We start from the raw sequence: 27,367 nt of genomic DNA on the forward strand, positions 1-27,367 counted from the left end.
AGACTAGGATCTGGGCGACCCAGGTTTGATTCCCTCTTCTGCCATGGAAACTTGCTGGGTGACCTGGGGCCAGTAACATAATCTCAGTCTAACCAACCTCACAGGGTTGTTGTGAGGATAAAATGCAGGAGGTGAGAATGATGTAAGCTGCTTTGGCTCCCCATTGGGAAAAATTGTGGGGTTTAAATGAAGCAAAATAAAAATAAATTAAAATGACATATACGAAACTTCCTTGTACTGAATCAGACCACTGGTCCATCAAGGTCAGTAATGTCTACTCAAGACTAGAGATAGGCACGAACAGGAAAAAAACCGAACATGATGTTCGTTGCTATCCATGAACAGGGACTCACAAACAACCACGAACATGGCCCTGTTCACGAACATGTTCATGGTTGGCTGTTCGTGGAGGCCAGCAGGCTCTCCTCCAGCCATCATCCAAGTATGGTCAAGATCCCTTCTGCACCACTCCCAGAAACCTGACCTGAGCAGGCACCAGGAAAGGTACAAAAGAATAAATAATAGCTTGGCCCCAGAGCCTGGCAGCAGCCCTGGAACTTGAAGGGATAGATCCCTATCCCACCACACATAAAGAAAATTCAAGCTCCAATGCACTCTCTCCATCAAAATGCCAACATCAACTGTCTCCCTCTCCACTGTTTGCAAAGTCAGAGCTGGGAGCCCCCCTCCCCCTTGCTCTTTGCTCCCTTTTTGTAACAAATTTGGAGCTCCACACTTGAAAGGAAGACCTGCCTATCAAGCTAAATTGGGCTTAGATTGGGGGTTCCAGGGCAACAGCAGGAGTTCAGACAGAGTTCAGACAATCCCTGCCTAAGTTGCCAAGGGAATTGATTGCAGGTGCCAGACTGTCTAGCTTGACGAACAGCAATGAACAAGGCTTGCAATGACCACCTGTTCATTTAGAATGGGGTCTCATGAACAGCTTGTTCGCGAACAGCACATTGGGATGTTTGTGGCTTTTTTTGTTCGTATTGCTGTTTGTGCCCATCTCTACTCAAGACTCTGGGGCCTGGCTCCTACCTTTTGCTTTTCCTTTTTGTGCACGTGCGCGCATGCACACGCTCCCTGCCTGGGCAATGACATCACTTCCAGGAAGTGACGTCATCACATGGGTCATGGACTGCCCTGGAAGCACTCCCATGCTCCCCAGAGAGCTAAATCGGGCCTGACTCGGCCCAAATCAGGCTGCTGTGGAGCGTGACAGCACCCCTGCACTACACAGTGGTACAATTCAGACCCAAATTGGCTCAACTCCAGGCCAAATTGGCCTGGATCCAGCCGCTGCAGAATGCAGCAGCGCTCCTGTGATATGCAGTGGGCTGATTTGGCCCGATTTGGCCCAGGAGGTGCGTGTCCCCCCTGCTGGACAGGTAAGCGAGGGTGCGGGTGGAGGGCTGGAGCAGGAGATCCCCTACCCCTGGTAGAGGACTAGCATCCCTAACTCAGACTGTCAGCAAGTCTCCAGGCCTTTCACATCAACTACTAACTAAGCCTTCTAATTAGAGATGCTGGAGATAGAGCCTGGAATATTCTGCAGTCCAAGGAGATACTCTGGCACTGAGTAACAGCCTCTCAACATAATAGTTTCATATGTTTCCTTAAACGGGCAAGTGTCAGGAAATATGGTTTTAAGAAAGAGCTGCTTATAGTCACTTTATCAAAAGCTGTGCTCTCAAAACTATGGCATCAGATTATTCTCTACATCAGTTTCAAGTAAATTTTGTTACCAAGCAAAGAGGCCTACTGCTCCCCCTACAAATGGTTAACTTAGAATGAATTACAGAGGAGAGTCAAGCATCTAAATCTACTCAAGAAATGGAGAAGGGGCTGAGATCCAGACCAGAAGTCGTTACAAGGATATACTTACATTTATTTATGGAAATGGCTTATATTATACTTGCTTGATCTACTATGGCTGTTCTGGGCTTCTCAGAAATGTTCATCTACTGAGTGGAATTTTGTTGCCCTGTTTTAAGCCATTTCATTTTAAGAGTTCAGTTTCACTTTTACACTGTGTTTAAGGGCTTTTTAAAAAACTCATTTTTTTTCACTCTGATGCTAGTTTAATGGTCCTATATTTTATTCACATTTTTATCTCGTTTACTTACTGCTTTCATTTTCATTTATGTCTAGTTTTTTATTTTCATTTAAGTTTAGTATTTTTGTTGTTTTTACCATATTATAAACTGCCTGAATATTTATACATAAAAGCAGGATAAAATATTTTAAGTAAGAATATAGTAAACTAGATGCTGTATACTGAGCCAGTACAAGTTTTTGAACATTTTTAAGGGGAGCCTACATACAACACTAATGGAACTTTATATAACATATTCTAGACTAGAGCAATTAAAAGCCAAAGCTAAAATCTAAAATATAAGTTGCAAAAAGTAACCATTAACTCTAGATACAGAACAGCATTAGCGTGTCTTTCAACTGAATGGATATTTATTGTTTTTTTATAAGCTTATCTACATGTCAAGGCCCAGAATTGCTTTTTACTGATGGTCCTCAACTTGAACAGACTGGCAATGACTTTCCCGTCTTCAGGCAAAATAACTATTCCCTTCCCATCATTTTCCCTTCCCATCATTTTCTACCACTACTTCTGCAACTTCTACCTCAGAAGAAAAAGGAGAGCAGAGTGATATAAAACAAATAAAAATAGTCAGCTTAATTTCAGATGAATTATTATAAACTTTTAAAAGCCTACCAAAATAAGGTAATATATGAACTCGCTATTGTCTCCCATTTAGGCTCCAAATCAAATCTAAAGGCCACATTAATATGAGTGCTAATATTTAATGCACAGATAACAAACACAGACAAAAAATAAGATATACAATCTATTGTTACTAAAACAGTGTTTTATTCTTTTATACATTTGTATGCCGCTTTTCTACTCAAACAGGGTTCCCAAGGCAGACTCTGAACATAACTCAGAGTCATGGAGATACAATATGAGGCCAAAGTACTGTTTGGTCTCTGGTTTACGCATGAACAAACATTGGGAATTCCTCTATGGCCCAGGACAGAATGCTAGCTTTTTGTTTCCATCTTTGATGAGTGAGGCTCCTCTGTAACGATTTGTTGTATTTGGAGTTGCACTTTTCTAATGACTCATATACAACCTGCCTGACCTGATAAAGAAATATTTTCATATGCTAGCCATGGAACAGAATGGAACTGTAGGAAAAGTTGTTTGTTCCGTAAAAAACGCGGACCCACAGAACGCGTTTCTTTGAAAACGAACCAGCCATTCCGTTCGGAATTTTGTTCCGTGGTTCGTTTCATGCCCATCTCTAGTATATACTATGTTCTGAGTTTTTAAAACGCATTTCATATATAGTGTTTGAGGCCCAATGACTTCACAGGAAATCAGTTATGATGCATATAATAATTAGCAAGTGATATAATGGAAACCATATAAATGCAAATGTTCTAAAAGGTAACATTAAATCATTTTCTCTGAGCTACAGCCAAAATGCTGTTCACTGCAAATATATTATACAATTTTCTAAACAGTTGTTTTTCAGTTATGAAGCCATTACTTCTATAAGCACGCAGACAGTAAAAAATAATCCAAACATTTACTGAATAATTGGTTTCTGTTGTGAAACTTTTACTGCATACTCACTGAGTCCTCTTCATTAGTTATTATAACCTTATCTCTTTCTATAGGTGGGGGAAGGGATTGGTACAGTTAACTACTTAGCAGTGACATTTAACAATGTGAATCGTGAGCTGATGCTAATGACTTAACACAGACATTAGATTTATTTACCAGTTTTCCTTCCTTCTTGAGGGATAAATCAAAGTTGAAGCCCTCATGTACTGCCAGCAATGTAGAAAGTAGGTCAGTTTCCAAATCTGATAAATCTTTGCTGTTGCCAACTGTATGTCTACACAGACACCACAAACTTCTAGTAATACTGTTACATACCTTCAAAAACCCATAAACTATTTTAAAGAGCTACTTTTACAGACTGTATATTTCATTTACTTGCAGTGTTAACATGTCCAGCTTGCTACACAAGATCTCAGAACATTTGCTGTGCAAAAGAATGTCATCCATTTTCAGAGCCCCAAGATTAAATACGAGGTTAAGTAACCAGATTCAAGGGGTTACCTAAAATCAACCACAGCAGTTAAACTTATTGCTAAATATTAAAATTACACAACTATGCATTTGCAGTTTTGCTTCCCACTATCAGAGGAATAATCACCACATTACAGACTTGCTTTTCAAAATTGAGAGAACTATACCTGAGTCTTCAGCCATGGCATCAGTGTCTTTTATCTACGAACAAAGTAAACCTGATTATAAAACCAGTGTCCAAGATAGAATCAGCAAAAATTCACCCTCACGTAAGCCTTGCAACAGCAGCAAAGAAAGTTTCTTACAGCCAACTCAGCTAAAACCCGAAATCAGACCCGGCTGGAACTATGCTCAAAAGCTATTTTTAGTGTCATCATCTGCAAGCCAAATGCTTTTAAGCACCCATATGGAAACCCAGTGCTGACGACAATCAAATTTGCCCCCTCCTACTAACAAAGCATCCTGGGTAATATGTCTTTCCATCTTATTTAATCTCTGAAACCAACATACCAGAAAAGCAAAACTGAACAGATTAAAAAAAATGACTGCAGGAAAGCATGCCTCAGTGACTATATTCTAAGAGCATTAAACCTTCTGAACAAACGCAAACAAAAGTCAGGACACAAAGCCTGTCTGTGCAATCTGGGTATCAGACAAATGCATTTACATAATGCTGACATGCTGCTTTTGCCTGCATTTTTGGAATGCATATCTATAAGCTCATCTACAGTTGGCAGACGATACACTACATCCAAGGTAAGGTATTATCACTGGTATTGTGAAGTCTCTTAAAGAAGCTGTATCAACATCAGCATTAGGATCCCAAACTGTTAAGCTGTCAATGCACAACAACCACTACAAAATATCCAAATATTTGTATACCTAATGGCCATGGGTTGCTGCAAGGGGGAGGCTAAGGTATATATTTCTACCAACTAGGAGGGAAAAAAATTGAGATAAAATTTAAAACAGATCTCATAATACTATCTCACAAGACATCGGCACTATTCTGAATTGTTTAGTTTTAGATGGGTTGCCATGTTGGTTTACAGTAGAACAGCAGGATTTGAGTCCAGTGGCACTTTAGAGAACAACAAGTTTTTCAGAGTGTAAGCTTTCGAGAGTCAGAGTTTGTGTCTGAAGAAAGGAGTTCTGATTCTCAAAAGCTTACACTTTGAGAATCTTGTGGGTCTCTAAGGTGCCATGGGACTCAAACCCTGTTTGTGAATTGCTTAGACAACCTAAAACAAATTTCTGAAGGGCAACAGCAGAAAGCTGTGGCTGGCAAAGAAGAAAAAGAGATTTCCCATCCCCTGCAAAGGATCCTTCTCTTGTAACATATAATTTCAAACTCTCCTGGAATGGCAATTTCTGTAAATCATTCCCATTTTCTATCTATCCAATTTTTCCCCCAAAGGACTTTGGGGTGCGTAACAAGAAGTCAAGACTGAATTAACAATAAAAACAAAGTAACCAATTTCTACCTACATATGTGCACACACAAATTACATAATTTTTTAAAATATAGAAGTTTGGATTTATTTCAAACGCTTAGCTCTAAGGTGCATGCACACATCCTGTACTGACAAATCTTCTGGAAGTTCATCAGAATTGGATTTTGATGGGACAACAGTGCTCCACAACAATGGAAAAACCATTAAATCATTCTTTAGATGCTAGTGGGCAAGAAAAAGCAAAATAATGCCTGTTTAAATGTCTCACTCCAATGACCTTCAAAAGATATAAACAGCTGAGGGATTCAAAAATGACAGCTCCAGGGGATCCACCCATTTCTCTGCAGGCTGGGCTCAACAGCTCTGCTAAAGTTTCAGTAGCTTTCTTCTCAGGAAAGCTACAGCACTCCTTTCCCAATTCCCAAATATTACTCCAATAAAAGCATAGCTATAGTAGCAAGTTTAGTAATTTTAGCTGGAAGAAAAGGCTATACTTTAGCTGACTTGAAACAATAACCTACACAGACTATAATTTATTGGTGGTGGTGGGGAATTAACTTATTAAGCAATAATTTAAATTTTAAAACAATGATTAGTAAATGACAGCAACCAGAGGAAACCCTTAGTGACTAGAGTTGAAACTAATCTTTAAACACAGCATCCTAAGGAGGCCTTGAGCAAAATATCACCATACTTAATTTACTAATCAACTTAAAACAGCTAACACAATCTTACCACACCCTTCTCTGTTTTAATATTATCTCCCCTGATAGCTCTTTTCTTTCAAAAAGCCACAATAACTTAGCAAAAAAAGAAAAGAACTTATGCTTTTTAGATATGGTAGAATGACATCAAAGAGGAACTACTACAGGGTAAAAATACAAAAAACTTCTAGCTTCATTTTAAGAATCAACTATATGGATGCCTTGACGCTGAACAACACCTTGCCTTTATTTTAGCACCAGAAAGACTTCCAGCTCTAGGTTCTGTTTCTCCTGTTAGTCCTTCTCTATTTTTCAGATGGTTCAGTGGGAAATACAGTTTCTCCAAACATAGCTGGAACACAACAGAGCCTTCACCGCATCATGAAATAATCTCCTGATGCCTGACTACTGACCCAAGTATTACATCACTTGTAATTTTATTCAAAAATACATTCATTTCCCAATATATTTCCTTTATTTTGCACTTTACTCAGATATTAATAAAGGCAACAAATAATCTTAATTCAACTACAAGTTTGCATATATCCCTATGTAATAGGGAAGGTAGCATTATATTCTTATTGAAAGAAAGTCTCAAAGGAGACTTGTATTCTAGGTATAAAGGTTTGCAGTTTTTATGCCAAAGAATATGCAACCAACCATCATTATCCAAACCCCAGCTTTTAAAGAGTTTCTCAATCCATCACCACATACTGTATTGGTCAGCTTTTTTGTTAAAATATACTACCATGTTTTGTTTCCTAATCAGACTAGTGGAGCAAAAAGATTAAATTTTACCCCAACTACCAAAGTAGTAGGTCATTCATGCTCTACAATAGTTTCCTGCAGAGTTCATTAGTTTTACTAAACAGGAGCGCTAATTTGAGCAAAGGGTTGTAAAATTAATGAATCATGACACTAAAATCCTTTTATTTCAAAAACCATTATAAATTCTAGTTCTTAAAGTGAACAACAAATTGAGAGGTATGAAATAACTACATTTGGTTAAGATTTATATTCAATTATGAATCTTGACTGCATGTGGATAAAGCCATGTTTCAGACCTAAAGTGAAACCTAAAGTTTAAAAAAAGATTTATTATTGCTGTTAGCCTTTCTTAGCTTTAGAAGTTGAATATAGAAGAGGATACACCAAAGACTTCATGGTCCTGCAGGTCAGGTTGGGAGTGGAGGAGGGGTAATGTGCTTACGGGATTCCATTCCTACTTGATTGACCAATTCCATATACTGTAGCTATGCTATGCTGTTCCACAGGATTCCATCTTGTTACTCAGGCTGTTTAACATCTACATGAAACCACTATGAGAGATCAACAGGGGATCTTAAGAAAGTGCAATCAATATTCAAATGACAACCAGCTCTACTTCTTCTTAACAGTGAAGTCTGTGGAAGTCCAGAATAGTTACCTTGGGATAAAGTAATGGATGAGGGCCAATAAAATGAAGCTCAATCCAGGTGAGACTGAACAGCTGCTGGCCAATGACAAGGCTGTTCAAGGACTGAGGAATTAGTCTATCCTGGTGGGGATTACACTCATCTTGAAGGAACAGGTTCATAGCTTGAAGGTACTGCTGGATCCTGGCCTACAGCTGGAAGGCAGATCTCCTCTCTGGGACGTAGCACCTTTTATCAGCTTTGGCTGATATGTCAGCTACTACTCTTCTTTGAAAAGAACGATTTGGCCATGGTGATCCATGCTCAGATTACATCCAGGTTAGATTACTTTAACACACTTTACTTGGGACTGTCTTTGAAAATGAAGCAGAAACTTCAGCTTGTTCAAAATGCTGCAGCCACATTATTGTCGGTGGCTGGATACAGAGATTGTATCACCTCAGCGTTGAAACATCTGCACTGGCTGCCCATTTATTTCTGGACATATGTGCTGGTTGTTTCCTTTAAAGCCCTAAATAGCTTGGGGCCAGAGTTCCTAAAGGACCATCTCCTCCCATATTATCCAGCCTGCCAATTAAGATGTGCCTCACAAGCCCTGTTCTGTCCCCAACTTCACAGGTGAGGCAGGTGACTTTTTCAGTAATGGTGTCTCGCTTGAGGAATGCCTTTCTAGGCACCAGGCTCTCCTCGTGCCTATGTTGCACTCTCTTTTAGGTGCCAGACCAAAATGTTTCTGTTCAGCTAGGCTATTAATTCAAAGGTTGATTTTTTATAAAACTATTTCAGTCTGGATGCTGTTATTTTAAGCTGTCTGTGTTTTGTTTTTATAGTGTCCAATTTTTATGCAAGGCTGTTTTTCCCCTAATGCTGAATTTTAATTAATATCTTTTAATGTTTTGTTTTTATTATTTATATTTTGTAAGCTGCCTCAGGTAGATCCCTGAAGAGGTAGCATAACATTTTTCCAAACAAACAAACAAACAAATAAATAAATAAAATCTCTTTTCTACTCATGGTTGAGATGCAAGCTAGTAGGTTACATGCCCACATCACAGAAGCTTGAAAAATTAGGAAGATTGCCATCAAAACTCATACAGTGCACACCAAGTCCTGTGTAGGGTTAGCTAACTTCTGTAATCTGCTGCATCTTTTAGGATGACTGACTCAGATACCAACCTGAAACAAAACTTCAGTGCCTTGCTAGGAAAGGAATACAACTTTTAAACATGTTCAGTGATGAAAAAAATCTAGAAATGAAAAAGTTAATCTTGCCTCTAGAGAATATCTTTCTGGTCTCTTCATGGGGCTTCTAATCTCCTGGTTGAGGATTGCTCTGAAGTATCCAAGCAGCACTAGCTGCTCTGCTCTGGTAATTCAATGGGGAAATGAGAAAACTGACGCCTAGTAGAATTAGCATTGGGTCTTCACTCTCAGAGTCAAAACAGATGAGACATCTAATGCGTGGAGGACACTTGGCAGTTTCTGCAAGGTTCGATGGGAAATGTAGTGAGAAAGAACGTCTGTCAGGGAGAAGAGGGAGAATCCCCTCTTTTCCTAGCAGAGATTCTTTCTCTAAGCATCTCATCTAGTCTGCTTTGCTCTCTCTCTCCGGTGCCAGAGTGCTCAGCTCCCAAGTGCATTTAGCGGAGCAAGGGGAAACCAATGGCAGCAGTGAGAGGAAGCCTGCTCCACTTGCTCCCTCGCACTCTCTTCTCTTGTTGGATAGAGAAGATTCACTCTTTTTGTAAAACAAAGAGTTGGGGGGGATGAAAAATAAAGGAAGCCTTTGGCTAGTGCTCTTAACTCCTTAGCTGCTGAATTACACAGTCTCCCCCACCCTCTTTATTTTAAGATATGGCAGATTCCACCAGAGTGTTTGCTGAACTACACAGTCTCTCCCTCCCCACCCACTTTGGGTGAAATCTGTGGGGGCAAGGGAGAGACTGTGCAGTTCAGCAGCTAAGGAGTTAAAAGAGCTAGCCAAAAGCTTCTCCCCCCCCTCCCAACTCTTTGTTTTACAAAAAGAGTGGATCCTTCTCTCTCCACAGCAATATGATCCAGTGGCTCTTTTAAAACTACAGTTCCCAAGTAAAATTGTGAAACCCAACACTTAAACAGCATGTGCCAGGCGTCACTGTGTGGTGAGACCCTCAAACAGTTTCCCCCCTCCCTGCCTGAGAAGAATTCAGCATTCTGATTTAAAGAGTAAATCCCAAATGTGCAATCTGGATCACATGCATAAACTAGACAAAGTTCTAGGTTAATAAAATAGTAAAGTGCCCAGTTGCACCTTAAAGACTAATCAACTTTATTGCAGCAAAAGCTTTCGAGAATCACAGTTCTCTTCCTCATATGCACTGGTAACTGTGATTCTCGAAAGCTTATGCTACAATAAAGTTGATTAGTCTTTAAGATGCTACTGGACTCTACTATTTTGCTACTACAGACTAACACGGCTAACTCCTCTGGATCTAGGTTAACAAGACTTTCTAGCTGCCCTGATTGGGTAGGCTGTCTTTGCTGCTCCCTGCTAATCATCAAGGTGTCTGCAGCCACTGCTGTGTATGTTCCTTTTAGGAAGCAAACCGAGCTAAATAAGCTTCTTGAGGTCCTAGCCTGATCAGAGAAAAAACAGAGGAATATTATGGATTTTTTCCTACCTTTAGGGATAGATGACTGCTACAGGCCACAAAATGACACCACCTGCAGGGATAAGACATGGTATCTTCCCTGTACTTCCCTAACTTACCCTTCTATCCTGTGGCAACAACAGATACCCTGTTGTCCCAGCAGCTGCAAGACACTCCAGTTGCACCACTGATATAACAACAAAAGTATCTATCATTATGCTTTTGGAATGCTCTCAAACTCTGAAGCGTAAAAGTGCAGTGTGTTTTAAGGTCTCACTCTGAAACTTAACCATTCCCTTCTGGCCAATGGCTTGTGCCCAGGGCACTCCTAGATTTAGACTCTGGCAAAATTTCCAGAAGCTTCTCTGCTGAAAAGTCAAAGGCTTTTTGGAGGAGTTTCTGTCATCCATAGCTTCAGCAAAAGTGCAAATGGTACAATTAGAAATATAGCAATGGTCACTTCAGATGAGATTGCTGTAACACACTCTATGCGGGGCTTCCCTTGGGTCTGGTCCAGAAATTACAGGAGGTCCAGAATGCAGCTGCGGGTGTCCTTGCGGGTATTCCTTTTAGAGCACATATAACTCCTGTCTTACAACAGCTGCACTTGCTCCCCGTTGAATTTCAAATCAGGTTCAAGGTTTTGGTTTTAACCTATAAGGCCCTTAGCAGACTGGGACCAGCATATCTACGGGACCACCTCTCATCATATATGCCCCGGAGGGTGCTTCGGTTGGAAAAAATCTGCTGATGATGCCCGACCCCCGGGAGGTTCACCTGGCCTCAACCAGAGCCAGGGCCTTTTCAGTCCTGGCACCGACCTGGTGGAACACCAGGTGGAACACCATTTTGAGTTTTATTGTATGAATTGAATTTTATCATTGTATGATTGTATGTGTTTTGTGTATGTTTAAATGTGTTTTAAACCTGTTTGTTACTCTGCTCTGAGCCCACCATGGGGAACATGGACAAAAAAATCGAATAAATGATTAAACAAATAATTCTTAGAGTACAACTTCATTATCTGATCATTCATCTTTGTTAGAAATAAGTAACACCATTCCAGCACCACACCACTCATTAGTGCTTCTCTTTAGACACATGCACTTAAATTGAACACATTTTAAACCTTCCAAGTATTGAAAAATATGTTTAAAATAAATAATCAAGTAATTGTTCTCCACAAGAAAATATGACCGCTAGGTTACAAAGATTGTTTTGTTGGTTATAAATAATTTATGTATTTGTTGACAGATGGAGCCTGAAATTCTGGTAAAATCCAAGCGTCCAGTAGCACCTTTAAGACTAACCAACTTTATTGTAGCATAAGCTTTCGAGAATCACAGTTCTCTTTGTCTATGACCATGAAATTCTGGTGATGGTGATGGCATGCATTAAGTTGAGGCATCTTTCCACTACAAATCAAAAAACAAAACTCTCCATGCAAGTCAGTGAGTATTGTTAGAATATAATCAAGTTTATCAGTCACTGTAAGTTTTTTTAACCAATCACTTTACCAGTTTATGATGTACATCAGGAAACAATCACCTTGGTATAAGCAAACCTTCACAGTATAAATGCCCTATAATGAAGAATCCAGTAAGAAATTAGCTTAAAATACGGCACTTCTTATTTTTTATTATTTAGAAAAAGAAAAAACATGTTAACTGTATTTGTCCAGAGGTGAAAACTCTCTATAAACAGTTGCAATATATCTTTTCTAAAATAGACATAGAGGCCATGGGTCCTGCAGAGACAAAAGCCATATGAGGGGCTGCTGTAAGGAAAGGAGTTGGATGAGACTCTGTGGAAAAGCTGGTTATATCCACCCCAATGACTAGCCCAAGGTCATCCAACAATTTCCACGGCAGAATGAAGATTCAAACCTGGCTATCCCACATCCTGGTCTGAAACTCTAACCACTGGTGTAGTGGTTAAGAGTGGCAGGACTCTAATCTGGAGAACCGAGACTGATTTCCCCACTCCTTCGCTTGATTCCAGCTGGATGACCTTGGGTCAGTCACAGCTTCTTGGAGCTCTCTCAGCCCCACCCACCTCACAGGGTGATTGTTCTGAGGATGATAATAACACTTTGTAAACTGCACTGAGTGGGTATTAAGTTGTACTGAAGGGTGATATATAAATAGAATGCTATTATTATTATTGTCGGGGGTCAGCAGCCCCCTCCCCTCTTGACTTACCAGGCTGGCCCAGGGAGAGTTCGGGCACCGCAACCAGGCTCCAGGCAGCTTCTGACACCGTAACATGGCTGGCAGGAGCCCGTCTTGCCAACAAGGCCCCTGACTGGGGCAGAAGAAGCGATGGCAACCAGGGCAGGTGTGGGACCCACAACCACTAGGAGACAGGTGGCACAACCTGTAGTTCATGCCGCCGAGGCAGCTGGCCTGCTGTGGCCCCCAGAAGCACAGCGGAGCAGGGACAAGCAGCCCCAGGAGAAACTCAGCCTGCAGTGGATGAGCTGGCTGCAACCCGGCTTGGGGGAAGCCCGACCACATTACCCAGAAGTGAGATGGAGTGGCGGCCAGTGGCCCCAGAAGAAGCCCTGCCTGCAGCAGACGAGCCAGCTACAACTAGGGGTGTGCAAGGCCTGCCTGTTTCGGTAAACCTGATTCGGTTTTAACTGAATCAGGAAACCGTTTCGGTATTCAGGGAATACCAAAACAGCAAGCAGATTCGGTATTCGCGTTTCGGCTTGATTCAGCCATTGTTTTCAATGAGAAAACCTTCTCCTGGCATTCCGGGAGTCTGGGGGGGGGGCATTTTCTGTCCAAATCACACCAAACTTGGTGGAGGTCTTCTCCTAACTCTCCTCTAACTACCCACCAAATTTCAGAAAGATTGGACTTTGGGGGGCCATGTTATGCCCCCCAAAACAAGGTGCCCCCATCCTCCTACACTCTCCATGGTTCTCTATGGGGAAAAACAAGTCATCTTTCTAGGTGGCTTGGGGCGGCATTTTGCAAGCAAAATGCACCCAACTTTCAGAGGACCTGCTCTCACCTGTCCTCCCACCGTCCACCAAGTTTTAGGTAGATTCAACTTTGGGGGGCCATTTTATGGCCTCCCAAACAAGGTGCCCCTATCCACCTCCACTTCACTATTCCCTATGGGGGAAATAAAAGAGGCTTGTGTGGCTAGGGATGGCATTTTGCATGCAAAATGCCCCCAACCTTTAGGGGCCCATCTCCCACCTGTACTCCCACCCTCCACCAAGGCCCAAGGCGATCCCATTGTGGGGTGCCATTTTATGGCCTCCCAAAGATGCTGCTCTTAGCCCCCCCCCTTTCTCCATTATTTCCTATGGGGGAAATAAGAGAGGCTTGTCTGGCTAGGGGTGGCAGTTTGCATGCAAAATGCCCCCAACCTTCAGGGGCCTATCTACTACCTGTCCTCCCACCCTCCACCAAGGCCCAAGCTGATCCCAGTTGGGGGGGCATTTTATACCCCACTCAAAAGTGGTTCTCCTGTCACACCACTTTGTCTTTCTACTGTGGGGAAGACTTCTACACTGCAGAAACAAATGGCATTGGGACTGCCAATGGCCACAGCCACAGTCCACCTGCACCCAAACTGCCGAATACCACACACACCCTCCCCAAAACCTAACCTCTCCTGTCCTGTAGCTAGCCACTTTCTACTGATTCCTGTTATGGGAAAATCTCCCACAGCAGGAACCCACGGAATGTGGCATCTGTGGCCACAGGCACAGTCCCCCTTTTAAATCTCCCCCCCACAGCCCCACACTGACCCAAAGACACCCTCCCCAACATTCCCACACCAGCCACTACCCCAGGAGCAGGCTGGCCATCCGTCCCCCATTGTTCCCAGTGATGGGAACTTTTAAACTCTCTTTCCCAGGGCAATTATGTACAGCCCAGGGTTGCCACAATGGTGGGCACACTCCTGGGTGCGAGCTTGTCCCTGTGAAAGAGCACCTGAACCACAGACACCCTCCTCCAAATTCCCCCACCACCTACAGAGATGGCTGGCCAGCCAGCCCATTGTTCCCTATGATGGGAACCAACTGTACAACAAAGAATAACACACACACACACACACACACACTGAATAAAGTTTTTTTAAAATATTTTCTCACTTTCAAAGTACAAGTAGGCAAAGCATTGTGACACATTACACCAGCAGTCCCCCACACAGAAAAATAACACAACTCACTTCACATTAAAGAATCACAAAAGCACAATTCCTGTCAAAAACACTTTATTTCTTGAACAGCTTTAGGTTACACAACAGGGGGGCACACCAAAGGGCATGCCAGCAGTATCTTACACAAAAATAATATATCTCACTTCACATTAAAAAATCACCCAAAACACAGTTGCTGTCAAAAACACTTTATTTCTTTAACTGCTTTAGTTACACAGTAGGAGGGCACAACAGGGCATGAAAGCAGTCTACTACACAAAATAACACAACTCACATCACCATTTTTGACAGCAATTGTGTTTGGGTGATTCTCTGATGTGAAGTGAGTTGTGTTATTTTTGTTCAGCTTTGAGTGATTCTTTAATGTGAAGTGAATTGTGTTATTTTTTGTGTAAGATACTCTTGGCAAGCCCTTTGGTGTGCCCCTCTGCTGTGTAAACTAAAGCTGTTAAAGAAATAAAAGTGTTTTTGACAGGAATTGTTTTTGTGATTCTTTAATATGAAGTGAGCTGTTATTTTTGTGTAGGGGAATGCTGGAATGCCCTTTGGTGTGCCCCCTGCTGTGTAACCTATAGCTGTTAAAGAAATAAAGTATTTTTGACTGGAATTGTGCTTTTGTGATTCTCTGATGTTAAGTGAATTGTTATTTTTCTGTGTGAGGGACTGCTGGTGTAATGTGTCACAATGCTTTGCCTACTTGTACTTTGAAAGTGAGAACATATTTTTTAAAAAACTTTATTCAATGTGTGCTTGTGTTTTATTCGTTGTTGTGCAGTTGGTTCCCATCATAGGGAACAATGGGGCTGGCTGGCCAACCATCTCTGTAGGTGGTGGGGGAATTTGGGGGAGGGTGTCTGTGGTTTAGGTGCTCTTTCACAGGGACAAGCTCGCACTCAGGAGTGTGCCCACCATTAAAAAGCATAAAATGCCCCCCCAAAAAACTGGGATCAGCTTGGGCCTTGGTGGAGGGTGGGAGGACAGGTAGGAGATAGGCCCCTGAAGGTTGGGGGCATTTTGCATGCAAAATTCCACCCCTAGCCAGACAAGCCTCTCTTATTTCCCCCATAGGAAATAATGGAGAAAGGGGGGGGCTAAGAGCAGCATCTTAGGGAGGCCATAAAATGACCCCCCAAAGTGGGATCAGCTTGAGCCTTGGTGGAGGGTGGGAGCACAGGTGGGAGATGGACCCCTGAGGTTTGGGGGCATTTTGCATGCAAAATTCCACCCCTAGCCAGACAAGCCTCTCTTATTTCCCCCAAAGGAAATAATGGAAAAAGGGGGGCTAAGATCAGCATCTTTGGGAGGCCATAAAATGGCCCCCCAAAGTGGGATCTGCTTGGGCCTTGGTGGATGGAAGGAGGACAGGTAGGAGGAGGTCCCCTGAAGTTTGGGGGCATTTTGCCACACAAGCCTCTTTTATTTCCCCCATAGGGAATAGTGAAGTGGAGGTGGATAGGGGCACCTTGTTTGGGAGGCCATAAAATGGCTCCCCAAAGTGGAATCTGCCCGAAACTTGGTGGGCGGTGGGAGGACAGGTGGGAGCAGGTCCCCTGAAAGTTGGGTGCATTTTGCTTGCAAAATGCTACCCCAAGCCACCTAGAAAGAGGACTTGTTTTTCCCCATGGAGAACCATGGAGAGTGTAGGAGGATGGGGGCACCTTGTTTGGGGGGCATAAAATGCCCCCAAAGTCCAATCTTTCTGAAACTTGGTGGGTAGTTAGAGGAGAGTTAGGAGAAGACCTCCACCAAGTTTGGTGTGATTTGGACAGAAAATGCCCCCCCAGACTCCCGGAAAGCTGGGAGAAGGTTTTCTCATTGAAAACAATGGCCGAATCATTTCGGGAATCTCGGTTTCATTATTACCGAATTTTTTCGGTAGTCAGAAAACTGGAAATAATACTGGAAAAAAATGAAACAACCCGGATTTGGTATTTTTAACCTAATCAGAATACCGAATTGCACACCCCTAGCTACAACCCGGCTTGGGGGAAGCCCTGACCCGACAGCAAAGCCCCCCCTCAGCAGTGCAGCAAGAGGTAGCAGGGACAGGAAGAGGCAACAAGGCAGCTGCCAGGCCTTCAGGTGCCTCAAGCCCAGCTGTGCCCAAGGATCAACAGGCCCCACCCCGGCAGCCACAGCCCCACTGAGTCTGGCAAGGCCCAGCAAACCCCACCCTGCAAAGGAGCAGGAATGGCCAGGGGAGGGGCCCTGAACTGGGAGCTGCCAGAGGAGGCAACCCCATAGGCTAGCTGGACTGGCACTCAACCGGGATGGGTGGAGGGGCTGTGGGGGATTGAGCAGAACCGAGGGGGGGCAGAGATCCCCTCCAGAAAGACCCGATAAAAGCGGGCAACACAGGGAGGCCAGAGGAGTAGTTGGGAGACAAGCACATGAGGAACACAGAGAGTGAGTAGGCGTGCACAGAGCGAGACAAGCAAGAGATTCTAAATCCTGTCTGCTCGGTGGAGAGAGAGAGGGTCGAGGGTGCTGTAAATCCCCCTCCTCCTGCCAATCTGAGGCCTACCCTGAGAGCTAAGGTGTGGGATCAACCTGGAAGTCACGCCCCCCCCCACTGGTTCCAACAACCAGAGAGTGAAATCCCACATATTATTATAATGCTGGCTCCAGATATGCCTTTCTCACACTGATCATACAACAGAGTTAAAATATTAAAACTGCCCACCTTTACCTCAATTTCCTTTGTACTTCTTCAAAAGATGCACTGGCACTATTTGAACCAGAAAAAAATTGCAGTAGAACTACTACATAATGTTCTTGTTATCATGATTTCAGCTGGCTTATAATGTCTATATTAAAATCATCTGGCAAATTGTGTAGGCATCATGCAAAGCTGTCAGTACAACAGTCAAGTAACTCTGCTATAAAAGGCATGTTTCCAGAGAAACTGATTGAGGTACAAATATTTCTAAAGGCAGATCTGAATCAATCATACATGTTCACAATTTACTAATCTGTTCTGCTCTTGTCTCTCCCTTCATGTTTCACCTGGATGCCTCCCTCTTTCTACTGAGCAGTAAAAATAACAAAAGCAAAGTCCATTTTATTCACTGGGGTACTTAAGGTTATTTTGCATAACTGTCGTACAGATCTTTACAGATTTTGAACAATTTTCCATTATATTTTAAAAGTATTTTAAATCATTTCAAGATATGGAAGACGTGAGATCTGAAAATCAAATGACAACTAAAGAGATGGGAATCTCCTTTTGGGCAGATATAACATTTTACAGGATTTCTCTGTAACTGACAATAGTAAGAGAAAGAGGCAAGCATCAATGTTTATCCATAGAGATAAAGGATAGGATTTAACAAAAAATATATATTCTCTGCCTTACAAGAATTCTGCAAAATCTAACATAACTAGAAATGCACATCATTTCTCAGGCTGCATCTAAATTCTACATTCCTCTACCTAAATATGTACCAAGAGGGTTTAAAACAAATGTGAGTGATTTGATTTACAAGCCTATGGAGTAAGTCCCACTGAATAACAAGCGACTGCATTTGAAGTTGCCCTGCTTAGGATTGCTTGGTTGGTCATTTGGCATTATTTTCTTGATATTTATAGTTTGTTTATTTATTAAACTATAAACATAAACACCCTTTTCTGCCTTCATCAGGGCCATCAAGGCAGTTAACAGATTAAAAGCACACACATCTTAAGAACCATTAAAATCAAACAAAAACACATCATTACACAATTAAAACAAAGTTAAAATACACATACAAAACCAGAAAAACAGGAAATAAAACTCAGGGTAGGATCACTGAGGGATTCAAAGCACTTAAGACTACAAAAATTGTGTGATGCTACAGAAGATAGGACAGGCTGGGTCTTTATTATTAAAAGCCATCAACCATCGAAGGCTGTTGGCATAATTATGAAACATTCATGCCTCAAGAGTGGAAATGCTTCATTACTGGAGTGGAAATGCTTCAACACCTTCAGCAACATCATGAGGATTATTATTAGATTAAGCAAACAGCTATTCAAAAGCCACTGTATTTCAAATCCAAGTAAAATGTAGCACAGGCATGAGTAACTGTTGATACTTTTCAATGAACAAGCTTTTAAGAAACAGGTAAGAATTAGAAAATGAATACAATATACGTCAGGGGATGTGTCCAAGGAAGCATTCTTGTCACATTTAATCTCAGTTTTGACCCTTATTATACTAACACAGATCTTGGTATTAATTTTTCACACAACAGCCAATTCTGACTGTAGGATAAGCAGACACACATAAATGTTTTCAAACATCTGTTTTGTTATATTCACACTTTACTATTTTTAGTTTAGTTTAGATTTTAAAATATGAATGCATAGAGATGCCCTAAGACTGTATTTTCATCTTCACAGACTAAAAGAAAATTATCACCACTGCAGAAATGAGACATTCCATCTCTCTATCAAAAACAATATTTCCTATTTTAAATAATATTCACCACTCCTTTCTGGCAGTCATCCACAGTTTACTCAATTAGGAGAAGTCATCATTCTTCCGACATTATCAAATACACAAAAAAGACAAACAGTTACTGTTTACCTACATCCTAGCCATTATTAATTAAGCTAATAAAAAGGCTGGGGCACTATACTAAACTACATTCTAAAACCTTAAAGTTACAAGACTATTATGGGAAATAAGAGGGCCATAAGACTGCCATTCTAAGAATTTACTTGGCTGTAGCAACATTAGAGCTACTGCAGCATAGTGGTTAAGGGTTGGGTTGCAAGTCAGCATTCTGCTGGTTTGAATCCTGCTACTATCATTTGCTTAGCAGGGGGCCTTGGGTCAGCCACTCCTCTCAGCCCCAGTTCTCCAGCTGTCCTGTGGGGATAATAACACTGACTTTGTTCATCACTTTAAGTGGGGCATTCCTGTGTCTAGAAGAATGTTATATAAGCACAGTTATTACTTTATGTATTGTAAACTGACCGGCATTTTCAAAGAGCTGAGGAAAAAATCACATTCTCCACACTGGGATGATGAACTAAAACAGCTAACATACACTATTTCCAATGCAATCCTAAGGAGAGTTACACTTTTATAAGTCCATTGACATCAAATAGCTTAGAAGGGTGTAACTCCTCTTAAGCTTGGACTGTTCATCTAAATCAGCAGGAATATTCTTGGAAGTCAAACTGTCTTGTAACCAATAGGACTTACACAGCAATCAAGAATATTTAATTGGAAATAACATTTTCACAACAGAATATGTTTGTATTATCAAAATTATCTTGAAGCCTTAAAAAAAAGAGACACCTTTTTCAACTATTCAAATGCATGCGCTTGGCAACGATTTATAAAACATTCAAGCTAAAATCAGCCAAATACCTGTAAGACCTATTTATCACTTCTTATCAGATGCTGCCTCCTATTCAGCAAAAAAATTTTCCATTCTTTACGGCATGTGCTTTGCTAGTTTCAGGAGGAACACACATTACTACTAGCAAATGCAAGCAGAGAGAAAGAAGGGGAGGGGGGTTTGACTCAGATACCAGCAGCAGATGTAAACCATCTGGTCCTACCTCACTCTCTTCTCATGGGCTGACACGTAAACACTTTGGAGAAGATGAGAGAATAACCAAACACAAGGAAAGACTGTACCTTTCTATCCAGGCAACAGTTACAAGTCATTCTAGACAACCCAGAGAAGATACTTTAAAACTTGCACATGAAATCTGATGCTGCCAGACCACAACATCACAGTTTTCGTTTAACTTCTTTGTTGCTCAGAGGAGCACAGAGTGATTAAAAAGCACTATTTTAAATAAACCTTTATCATTGGTAGAGTGCAGCTGCCATGTATTAATTCTCAAAACTAGCTTTTTAAATGTTCAGCCAAACCACCCTCATTACACAATACTAAAATATTTAATCCTCCTCACAAAGTGGTATCCACATAACTTATAATATTTGCATTGCACAATTTATATAACTGAACTACTCCCTGGAATTCACAATTCACACCAGCAGAACAGCAAACAAAAGATTAGCAGAATTTTTTTTAAAAAGCTCTAAATAGGCAATGAATTAATCTACTACAGGTTCTTACAAAGAGCAGCTGAACTAGCTGAGCATAATATCATACTGAAATTATTTGGAGGAGATGCCATGATTCTGTGCAGTTGGTATGGAAGGTCTGTTTCAGCTGACAGAAAAGGTTTCTATCATATACTGGGCAAGAGGGCAAAAGGAAGAAAGTCAGCACTCTACAGGAGATCTTCCATCAATGGTTAACTAGTTCAGGATGAATTTTTTAAAAATCCCACAGCAAAGTAGTGACTACCAAGAGCATCTTAATAATTTCTGCACAAGCACCTTTAAAAGAGTTTCAACACAGTTTCAGTTATTCTCATCAAACTGTAATGTTCCCAAGGGCATAAGGGGTTATAAATTTCCAGGAGGATAATCGTCAAGAAAAGGCTGCCTCTAATGTCCAGGAGGTGAATCCAGCTGGGCTGTGAATGGATTCAAGGCGTTATTACTTTGCAAGAAGCACTCTGAAAAAATCCAGAAGTGTGAGGGGAAAGGGGGGAGAGAAGAAAAGGATGCCAGCATTCAAAGAAAGGCCGATTTACAAACGCACGTATATGACTTTCTAACTACTCCCTCCTGTACAAGTGGAACGAGTTCGAGGCAGCCCTTGCCCTTCGGCTGAAAGAGATGTGAACTGTGTACAGAGTGGGAGGAGAACCAAGCGAAGCAGAGCTCGGGGTGCGTGTGTGTGTTTTCAAGGAGGAGGTCAGAGCCGGAGGGATTACAGGGAACTTGTAGCCGGAGCTCTGCAGCTGCTGGAGATGAAATCTGGCGTTCCAAGTTCTCCTCCCTCCTCCACAACCAGAGGGGACCAGATCTGAGCCACTCGCACCTCGGCGAAAGGAGTCACCCACAGCACGTTGGGATTGGGCAGGAGGGGGAACTGATCGCCACAGCGCCAGATTTCAAAAGCGCGACGGGATCGGGCGAAGTCCCCAACCTCCGCCTCCCTGCCTCAGCGACTCTTCCCCACAAGCGCGAGTTAGAGTTCCTCCCCCCGCCCCCCGTGTTTCTCACCCCGGAGAGAAAAGGGCGGGATTCGTGCTTCTTCCCGCCCCCTCCCATCTAGGCCTCACTGGGCGCCCTACGGCAGTTACCGACCTCTCCGGGCTCCAGGCGCGGGACTCCCGCTTTTGGGGCTCTTGCGTGGGGCCATGTCGCCTCCTGTCAGGCAGCGTCGTGAAGGAGTAAGCAGCTGAGGAGTAAGGACAGCAGCTGGGCGCGTTCCCGAGAGCAAGGGGCGGGGCTGGCGCGAGGGCGGCGACTACGTAGTTGAGGAAACCTCCCCTGCTTACCCGCTCGCTGGCATGACTGGGCGTGCGCACAAGCTCAGCTCCGGTACGGCACCCGAATGGCAGCTATGCCCACGAATCGCAAGAGGGGAAGGAGGTAGATGGAGGGACCTCATTGGTCAGGGGAGCCACCTTAGACGCGGCGCCTGCCCGCAATCGTGGTGACCGCTGTGCTGAAGGGATCGATTGGAACGTGGCAACTGGGATGGGGGCGGAGCTGCCTTGGGACTGCCTCAGACCGGCTGAGAGCAGCCGGGGGTCTTCGGTCTATGGCTGATCGGTTCTGCTGTAATAAAATTATGACCGATGGGGCACGCTGGCGAATCTGTTGTCGTTAAATCCTAAATGATCGCATAGCGATCCTATCTATCCGAATTAACTCTCAATGATGCGATGGGACCGGCTTTCGGGATGTACTAAAAGGAATGACAGGCTTGTCCATTGAAAATAATGGAAGAGGCTTGAAGGCCCATTGGAAGTAATGGGAACCAGGAATGCCTAATGGAGCATGGGCTCCATTGAAACACATAGCAAAAAAAAAGTTGCAAAGAAAATGTGGAATGGATTTTGAAAAATGTCTTGGGGCCCAGATAGACTATTCAGGAACTGGAATGACAGGCCCCTCAGTGGAATGATGGCCCCTTGTTGTATCAGAAAGGGTCTGGGACTAGAATAACAGGCCCTTCAGTGGAATGACGGCCCCTGGATGCAACAGAAGGGCTCTGGGACTGGAATGAAAGGCCCCTGATTGGAATGACTTTCTCTGGGTGTATCAGACGGGCTCTCAGACTGGCCTGTAATTGGAATGACAGCTCCTGAGTGTATCAGAAGTGCTCTGGGACTGAAATGACAGGCTTTGGAGTGGAATGACACCCCTGGATCTCGCAGAAGCATTCTGTGACTGAAATGGCATGCCCCCAAGTAGAATGACAGCCTCCTATAAAAGAAGCCTTCTGGGATGGGAATGAAACCCCCTGGGTGTAGAAGAAGGGCTCGGTTACCTGAATGACAGCCCCTGAGTGGAACAACAACCCCTAGGAGTATAAATATTTGTTTACTGCCAGAGTCTCAAACAATAGACAAGGAAAAATACTTAACATTTTAGTTGATATTTCTGGACGATGTGTAGGTATTACCAGTTCCATCTGTGTATTTATCCTTCCTATCAGCTCCTCAGTTTACTTTACTTTCATGCGGTTAATATCAGCCATCTCCTCTATTTTCAAGCATAAATCCTCCCTTTGTCCCCCTTCTTGTTCCCCTCTCCTATTCAGCAGCCTTCCAGGCTTCCATGTTCCCTTAATGTGTCACACCCTGCCTGAGTTCCTTGCTCACTTTTGCACACACTGATGACCACTGACCCAGAGCACCCCTTCATAGTCTCTCTTTGAAAAATCCCATCTCATACTCTACTTGACAAACAGTTAACAAATTTTTTGATGGTTTTATCTTGTTTTATACTATTACTGTTTTATCCCTTTATGTACTTGGTCTGTTATTACCCATTCTGAGCTTGCTTGCAGGGAGAGAGGAGTATAAATCCAACAAAACAAACAAATACATATTTCAAAGGTCCTCAACCTTTTGAGCCTTCAGGTCCCTTTATAATTCTGACACACCATGGTTAGTTCAGACCCCAAATGACTGCTGCAGCAGGACAGCCACCCAGGAAAGAATGGCCCCAGTGTACCTTCATTTACACAGTGAAGATTCTTGTAATGTGGTGGCTGCTTCTGCCAAAGTAATGATTTTAAAAATCTGAACAGCCAATCATATCTCAAATGTAGAATCAGAAGACCTGCTGAAATGCAAAAGCACTAGGCTAAAGTTCATACATTTACTTGGCCCCTTCTGGGCCAAACCAATTAGGGAAAGCGAAACTGAAAGTAAACTGATAGAAAGCTCCCACTGCAAACCAATGTTTACTTCTATCCAGTTTCTGGCATTCTCATTTTGTAAGGTACCATACTCTTCTCCTGAAATAACTCTATGTTGTGTATACTCCACAGTCATAAGTATTGTTCTGCTGAACTGTGTCTGCACATAACATTTTCCGCTCGGCATGCCTAAAAGGAACACCTGCTATTTGATGACATGCTGCAGCAGTTGACAACAAAATGTTGGCTTCCCTAACTGACAACGAAGCAGACGAATCAGCCCCAAAAGTCATTGAGTTGGTTCAAAACGCGGCCCCCACGAAATGTGTTTTCCCCGAGGAACGAATCAGCTGATTCATCATGAATTTAGTCATAATTCGATTCGTGCCCATCTCTACTTGTGAGGACTGATTGCCCAAGCTGGGAATGAGAGTGATCTGTCAGGTGCTGGAGCGGAAGCATTATCAAAGTAGCTTTGATGGCATAGGTAACTACAAAACAAAGGAAAAAAGCATTATTTTACTTTAATAACAGAGTTGCCAACCTCCAGGTGGGTGCTGGAGATCTCCCAGAATTGCAACTGATCTCCAGGCCATAGAGATCAGTTCCCCTGGAGAAAATGGGACTCTTTGGCATTATACCCATCTAAAGTCCCTTCCCTGGCCAAACCCCTGCCTCTCCAGGTTCCACCCCTGAAATCTCCAGGAATTTTCCAAATTCAAGCTGGCATTCCTACTGAATATGTTGCTCTGTTAAAGTGTTTGATCATCAGTTGTCCAAGTACAAATCTCAAGTTACTTGTTTGTTTTAACTATTTTTGATAAGCCACTGAGGCACGTTGGAGTGCTGCACCACCCAGGAGCACACCATACCACCCAGGAGCATGCCCCAGGAGGCACGTTCCCTCTCCACCGACCAAGTAAGTGGGGTGGAGGGTGGGAGTGAGGGATTCCACGCCCCCAGCAGGGGACTGGCATCCTACTCTGAAGAAAATGGAACTATCTCATTTAAAAAGGGTTTGATAACTAAATTGTAGAAAAGTAAAATTTAACAAGAAAAACTGTTAATCATTTACTAGGGAGCAAACTTTGAGTTATATTATATGATTTGTGTTGTGTTTTTGTGTTGCCAACATCCTGGAGAAAAAAAAATGCTCATTCATTCAAAATATTTATTAGTTGCCTTTGTAAGAACTTGAGGGAGTTTATAATATAAATTATTGTGAGGACTTGTAAGGAAATGGGTAGTTTAGGGTGCTCATGGCATGAAGGTAAAAAATGCTATTAAGCCTCATGGCCCCGTGGTACAAAGATCCCTGTGGCGCAGAGTGGTAAGCTGCCATACTGCAACTCAAGCTCTGCTCACAACCTGAGTTCGATCCTGGCGGAAGCTGGGTTCAGGTAGCCGGCTCAAGGTTGACTCAGCCTTCCACTTTTCTGAGGTTATTAAAATGAGTACCCAGTTTCCTGGGGGTAAAGTGTAGATGACGGGGGAAGGCATGGGTCAGTAATGACTCGGTGCTTGACTTTTACCTTCACTGTAAGGGGACAGGGCATTTTTTTCTCCAGGTTGCTGACAACTTTTAAAGTATTTTATTTCATGCAGTGGTCAGTGAAAAGCTGATCACAGTATACTCAATGATCCTTTTGGGGTGATTATGTTGACAAATATGCAGGCATATCTAATGAGGGTCAGTTAATGAAATTTATTGAAAATGTGTGTTCTGATGTTCCTAGAGATCAATCATATTGTATTTTTTGAATATGATATTTGAATTATATATTGAAATAGTGCAGTGCCTCCAATGTCTAGTACAACAGTGGGTTGGGGTGTTTGTCACAGTCATGGAAAAACCATGACAAATAATAAAAGAAATATAAGAAATACTGACAGATAAGATTGGGTGAAAACTCAGCAGGAATAGCTCATTAGATAAACAACTTTGCTTGTGGCCTACAATGGGAGTCTGATATAGGATTACAAGGCAGTAATCTTGTTTTATATGTATGCGTTAATTATTCAGCATTCATTTATTTCATACAATTTGTTTCTTTAATACTGTCTTAATTTTGAAATTCATTTCTGGATTCTGTTTGCAACCCCAGCCGGAATGAAGAGACAGACACAGGCTTGGGATTAAAGGGCCTTTTATTAAAATGACCATTAACATAAACAAGGCAAGGGCCAACTAAGCGGTACAGGTCAAGCCACGGGGTCAACTCCGGACCTCCGCCTTGTCCTGCCTGGGCATGCCCCAAAGCCCCGGGTGTAGGCCATCCCTTGAATGGCTGCAACCCAGCCAGCCAGGCAATGGATCCCCCCATCAAGCACCTAACGCCCCAGCTGTATAGCATGAGGGAAGGCCTTGTGCGTGGGGATCCCTGCAGGCTTCTGCCAGTGCTATAGTAGCCGCCAAAAGCATACCGCACTAATGGCAGACCCTGTTCCCCACCCCTGGGGAAGCGCCCCTGGGGAAGCGTCACTGGGTGCGCACCCTATTCCCAAAATCTCCTGCCGGTGACAAACCCCAGCACCACCTCCCAAATGCCTCAACACTGCCATTAGTGCAAGGTAGGCGAAAAAACCCCTTTCCCATGGCCAATCAGGGAAAAAGGTAAAAAATTCCTACCCAGCTCTGGAACAGCAGCCAGCTAGTCCTGCACTAAAAACAGGGAGAGGTGGGTGGGCTGAGCGCGTCTTCAACTGCGGCTGGGGGAAAACGGAGCTGCCTGAAAACGGCTCCTGGCTCTGCCCCCCCCCCAGCCAAAGCTCTGGATGCCCGGGAAGGGAGCCTGCCTCCTTTCCTCCAGGCAGGGCTGCAAAGGCTGACTCCCTGCTCAAGCTGCGAAGCAGCAGCAGGGTGAGTCACATTGCAACCCCAGCCAGAATGAAGAGACAGACACAGGCTTGGAATTAAAGGGCCTTTTATTAAAATGACCATTAGCATAAACAAGGCAAGGGCCAACTAAGCGGTCTTCAACTGCGGCTGGGGAAAAGCGGAGCTGCCTGAAAACGGCTCCTGGCTCCGCCCCCTGGCCAAAGCCCCGTATGCCCGGGAAGGGAGCCTGCCTCCTTTCCTCCAGGCGGGGCCGCAAAGGCTGACTCCCTGCTCAAGCTGTAAAGCAGCAGCAGGGTGAGTCACATTATTTCTGTTCAAAATATTTTATTTGTGGAATTGGTACAAGTCTTAATTTAAATAATGTCATTCTTTAGTCACCAGTGAAGTTTTACTAGCTAGTTGATGATGTAAAATATTTCACTCTGTACAAGCAGAACAATATTCTGAGACAAACTTTATACATGAAAGTTCACAAAAATTAGGTATATGCATCATTATTAACTTTGAAAAAAACTGTGTACTCTTCACAGAAACAATATATTTTCTCCTTAATTGACACATTTATTAATAATATGAAAATGAAAACTGTATTAGAATTCATGGGAAAGGCAATGGAAAAAATTCATCTAACTTCATTTTGCTGAGTATTTTTTGTATCACACCTTTATATTATGGCAACGCATTCCCACACAATATTAATGAAACTTCAGCACTGATAGCTAAACACAGCTGTGATTTCAAAGAGCAACACTTATCAGAGGCCATTAAGAGTCTATGAAGTGTATTT

The 27,367-nt window shown here is 42.8% G+C and overlaps 1 protein-coding gene across 3 annotated transcripts in view; it reads right to left on the minus strand.

Moving 5' to 3' along the window:
• The window catches only part of ASPH (aspartate beta-hydroxylase), a 190,742-nt gene extending 168,878 nt beyond the window's left edge, over nucleotides 1-21,864 (minus strand). The window contains exons 1-2 of one of the 3 annotated variants that reach the window (XM_054984912.1): nucleotides 4,426-4,510; nucleotides 4,288-4,321 (exon numbers count right to left, since the gene is read on the minus strand). In XM_054984912.1, coding sequence (XP_054840887.1) covers nucleotides 4,288-4,303 — 16 coding nt within the window. In that variant the 5' untranslated portion in view covers nucleotides 4,304-4,321; nucleotides 4,426-4,510. Of the gene's footprint in view, nucleotides 1-4,287; nucleotides 4,322-4,425; nucleotides 4,511-21,673 lie in introns of those variants that run through there. The other 2 variants (XM_054984911.1, XM_054984913.1) reach the window with 2 other exon arrangements.
• Nucleotides 21,865-27,367: the final 5,503 nt, after the last annotated feature.

This window comes from Eublepharis macularius, chromosome 7, assembly GCF_028583425.1.
Source record: "Eublepharis macularius isolate TG4126 chromosome 7, MPM_Emac_v1.0, whole genome shotgun sequence".
Classification (NCBI taxonomy): Eukaryota; Metazoa; Chordata; class Lepidosauria; order Squamata; family Eublepharidae; genus Eublepharis; species Eublepharis macularius.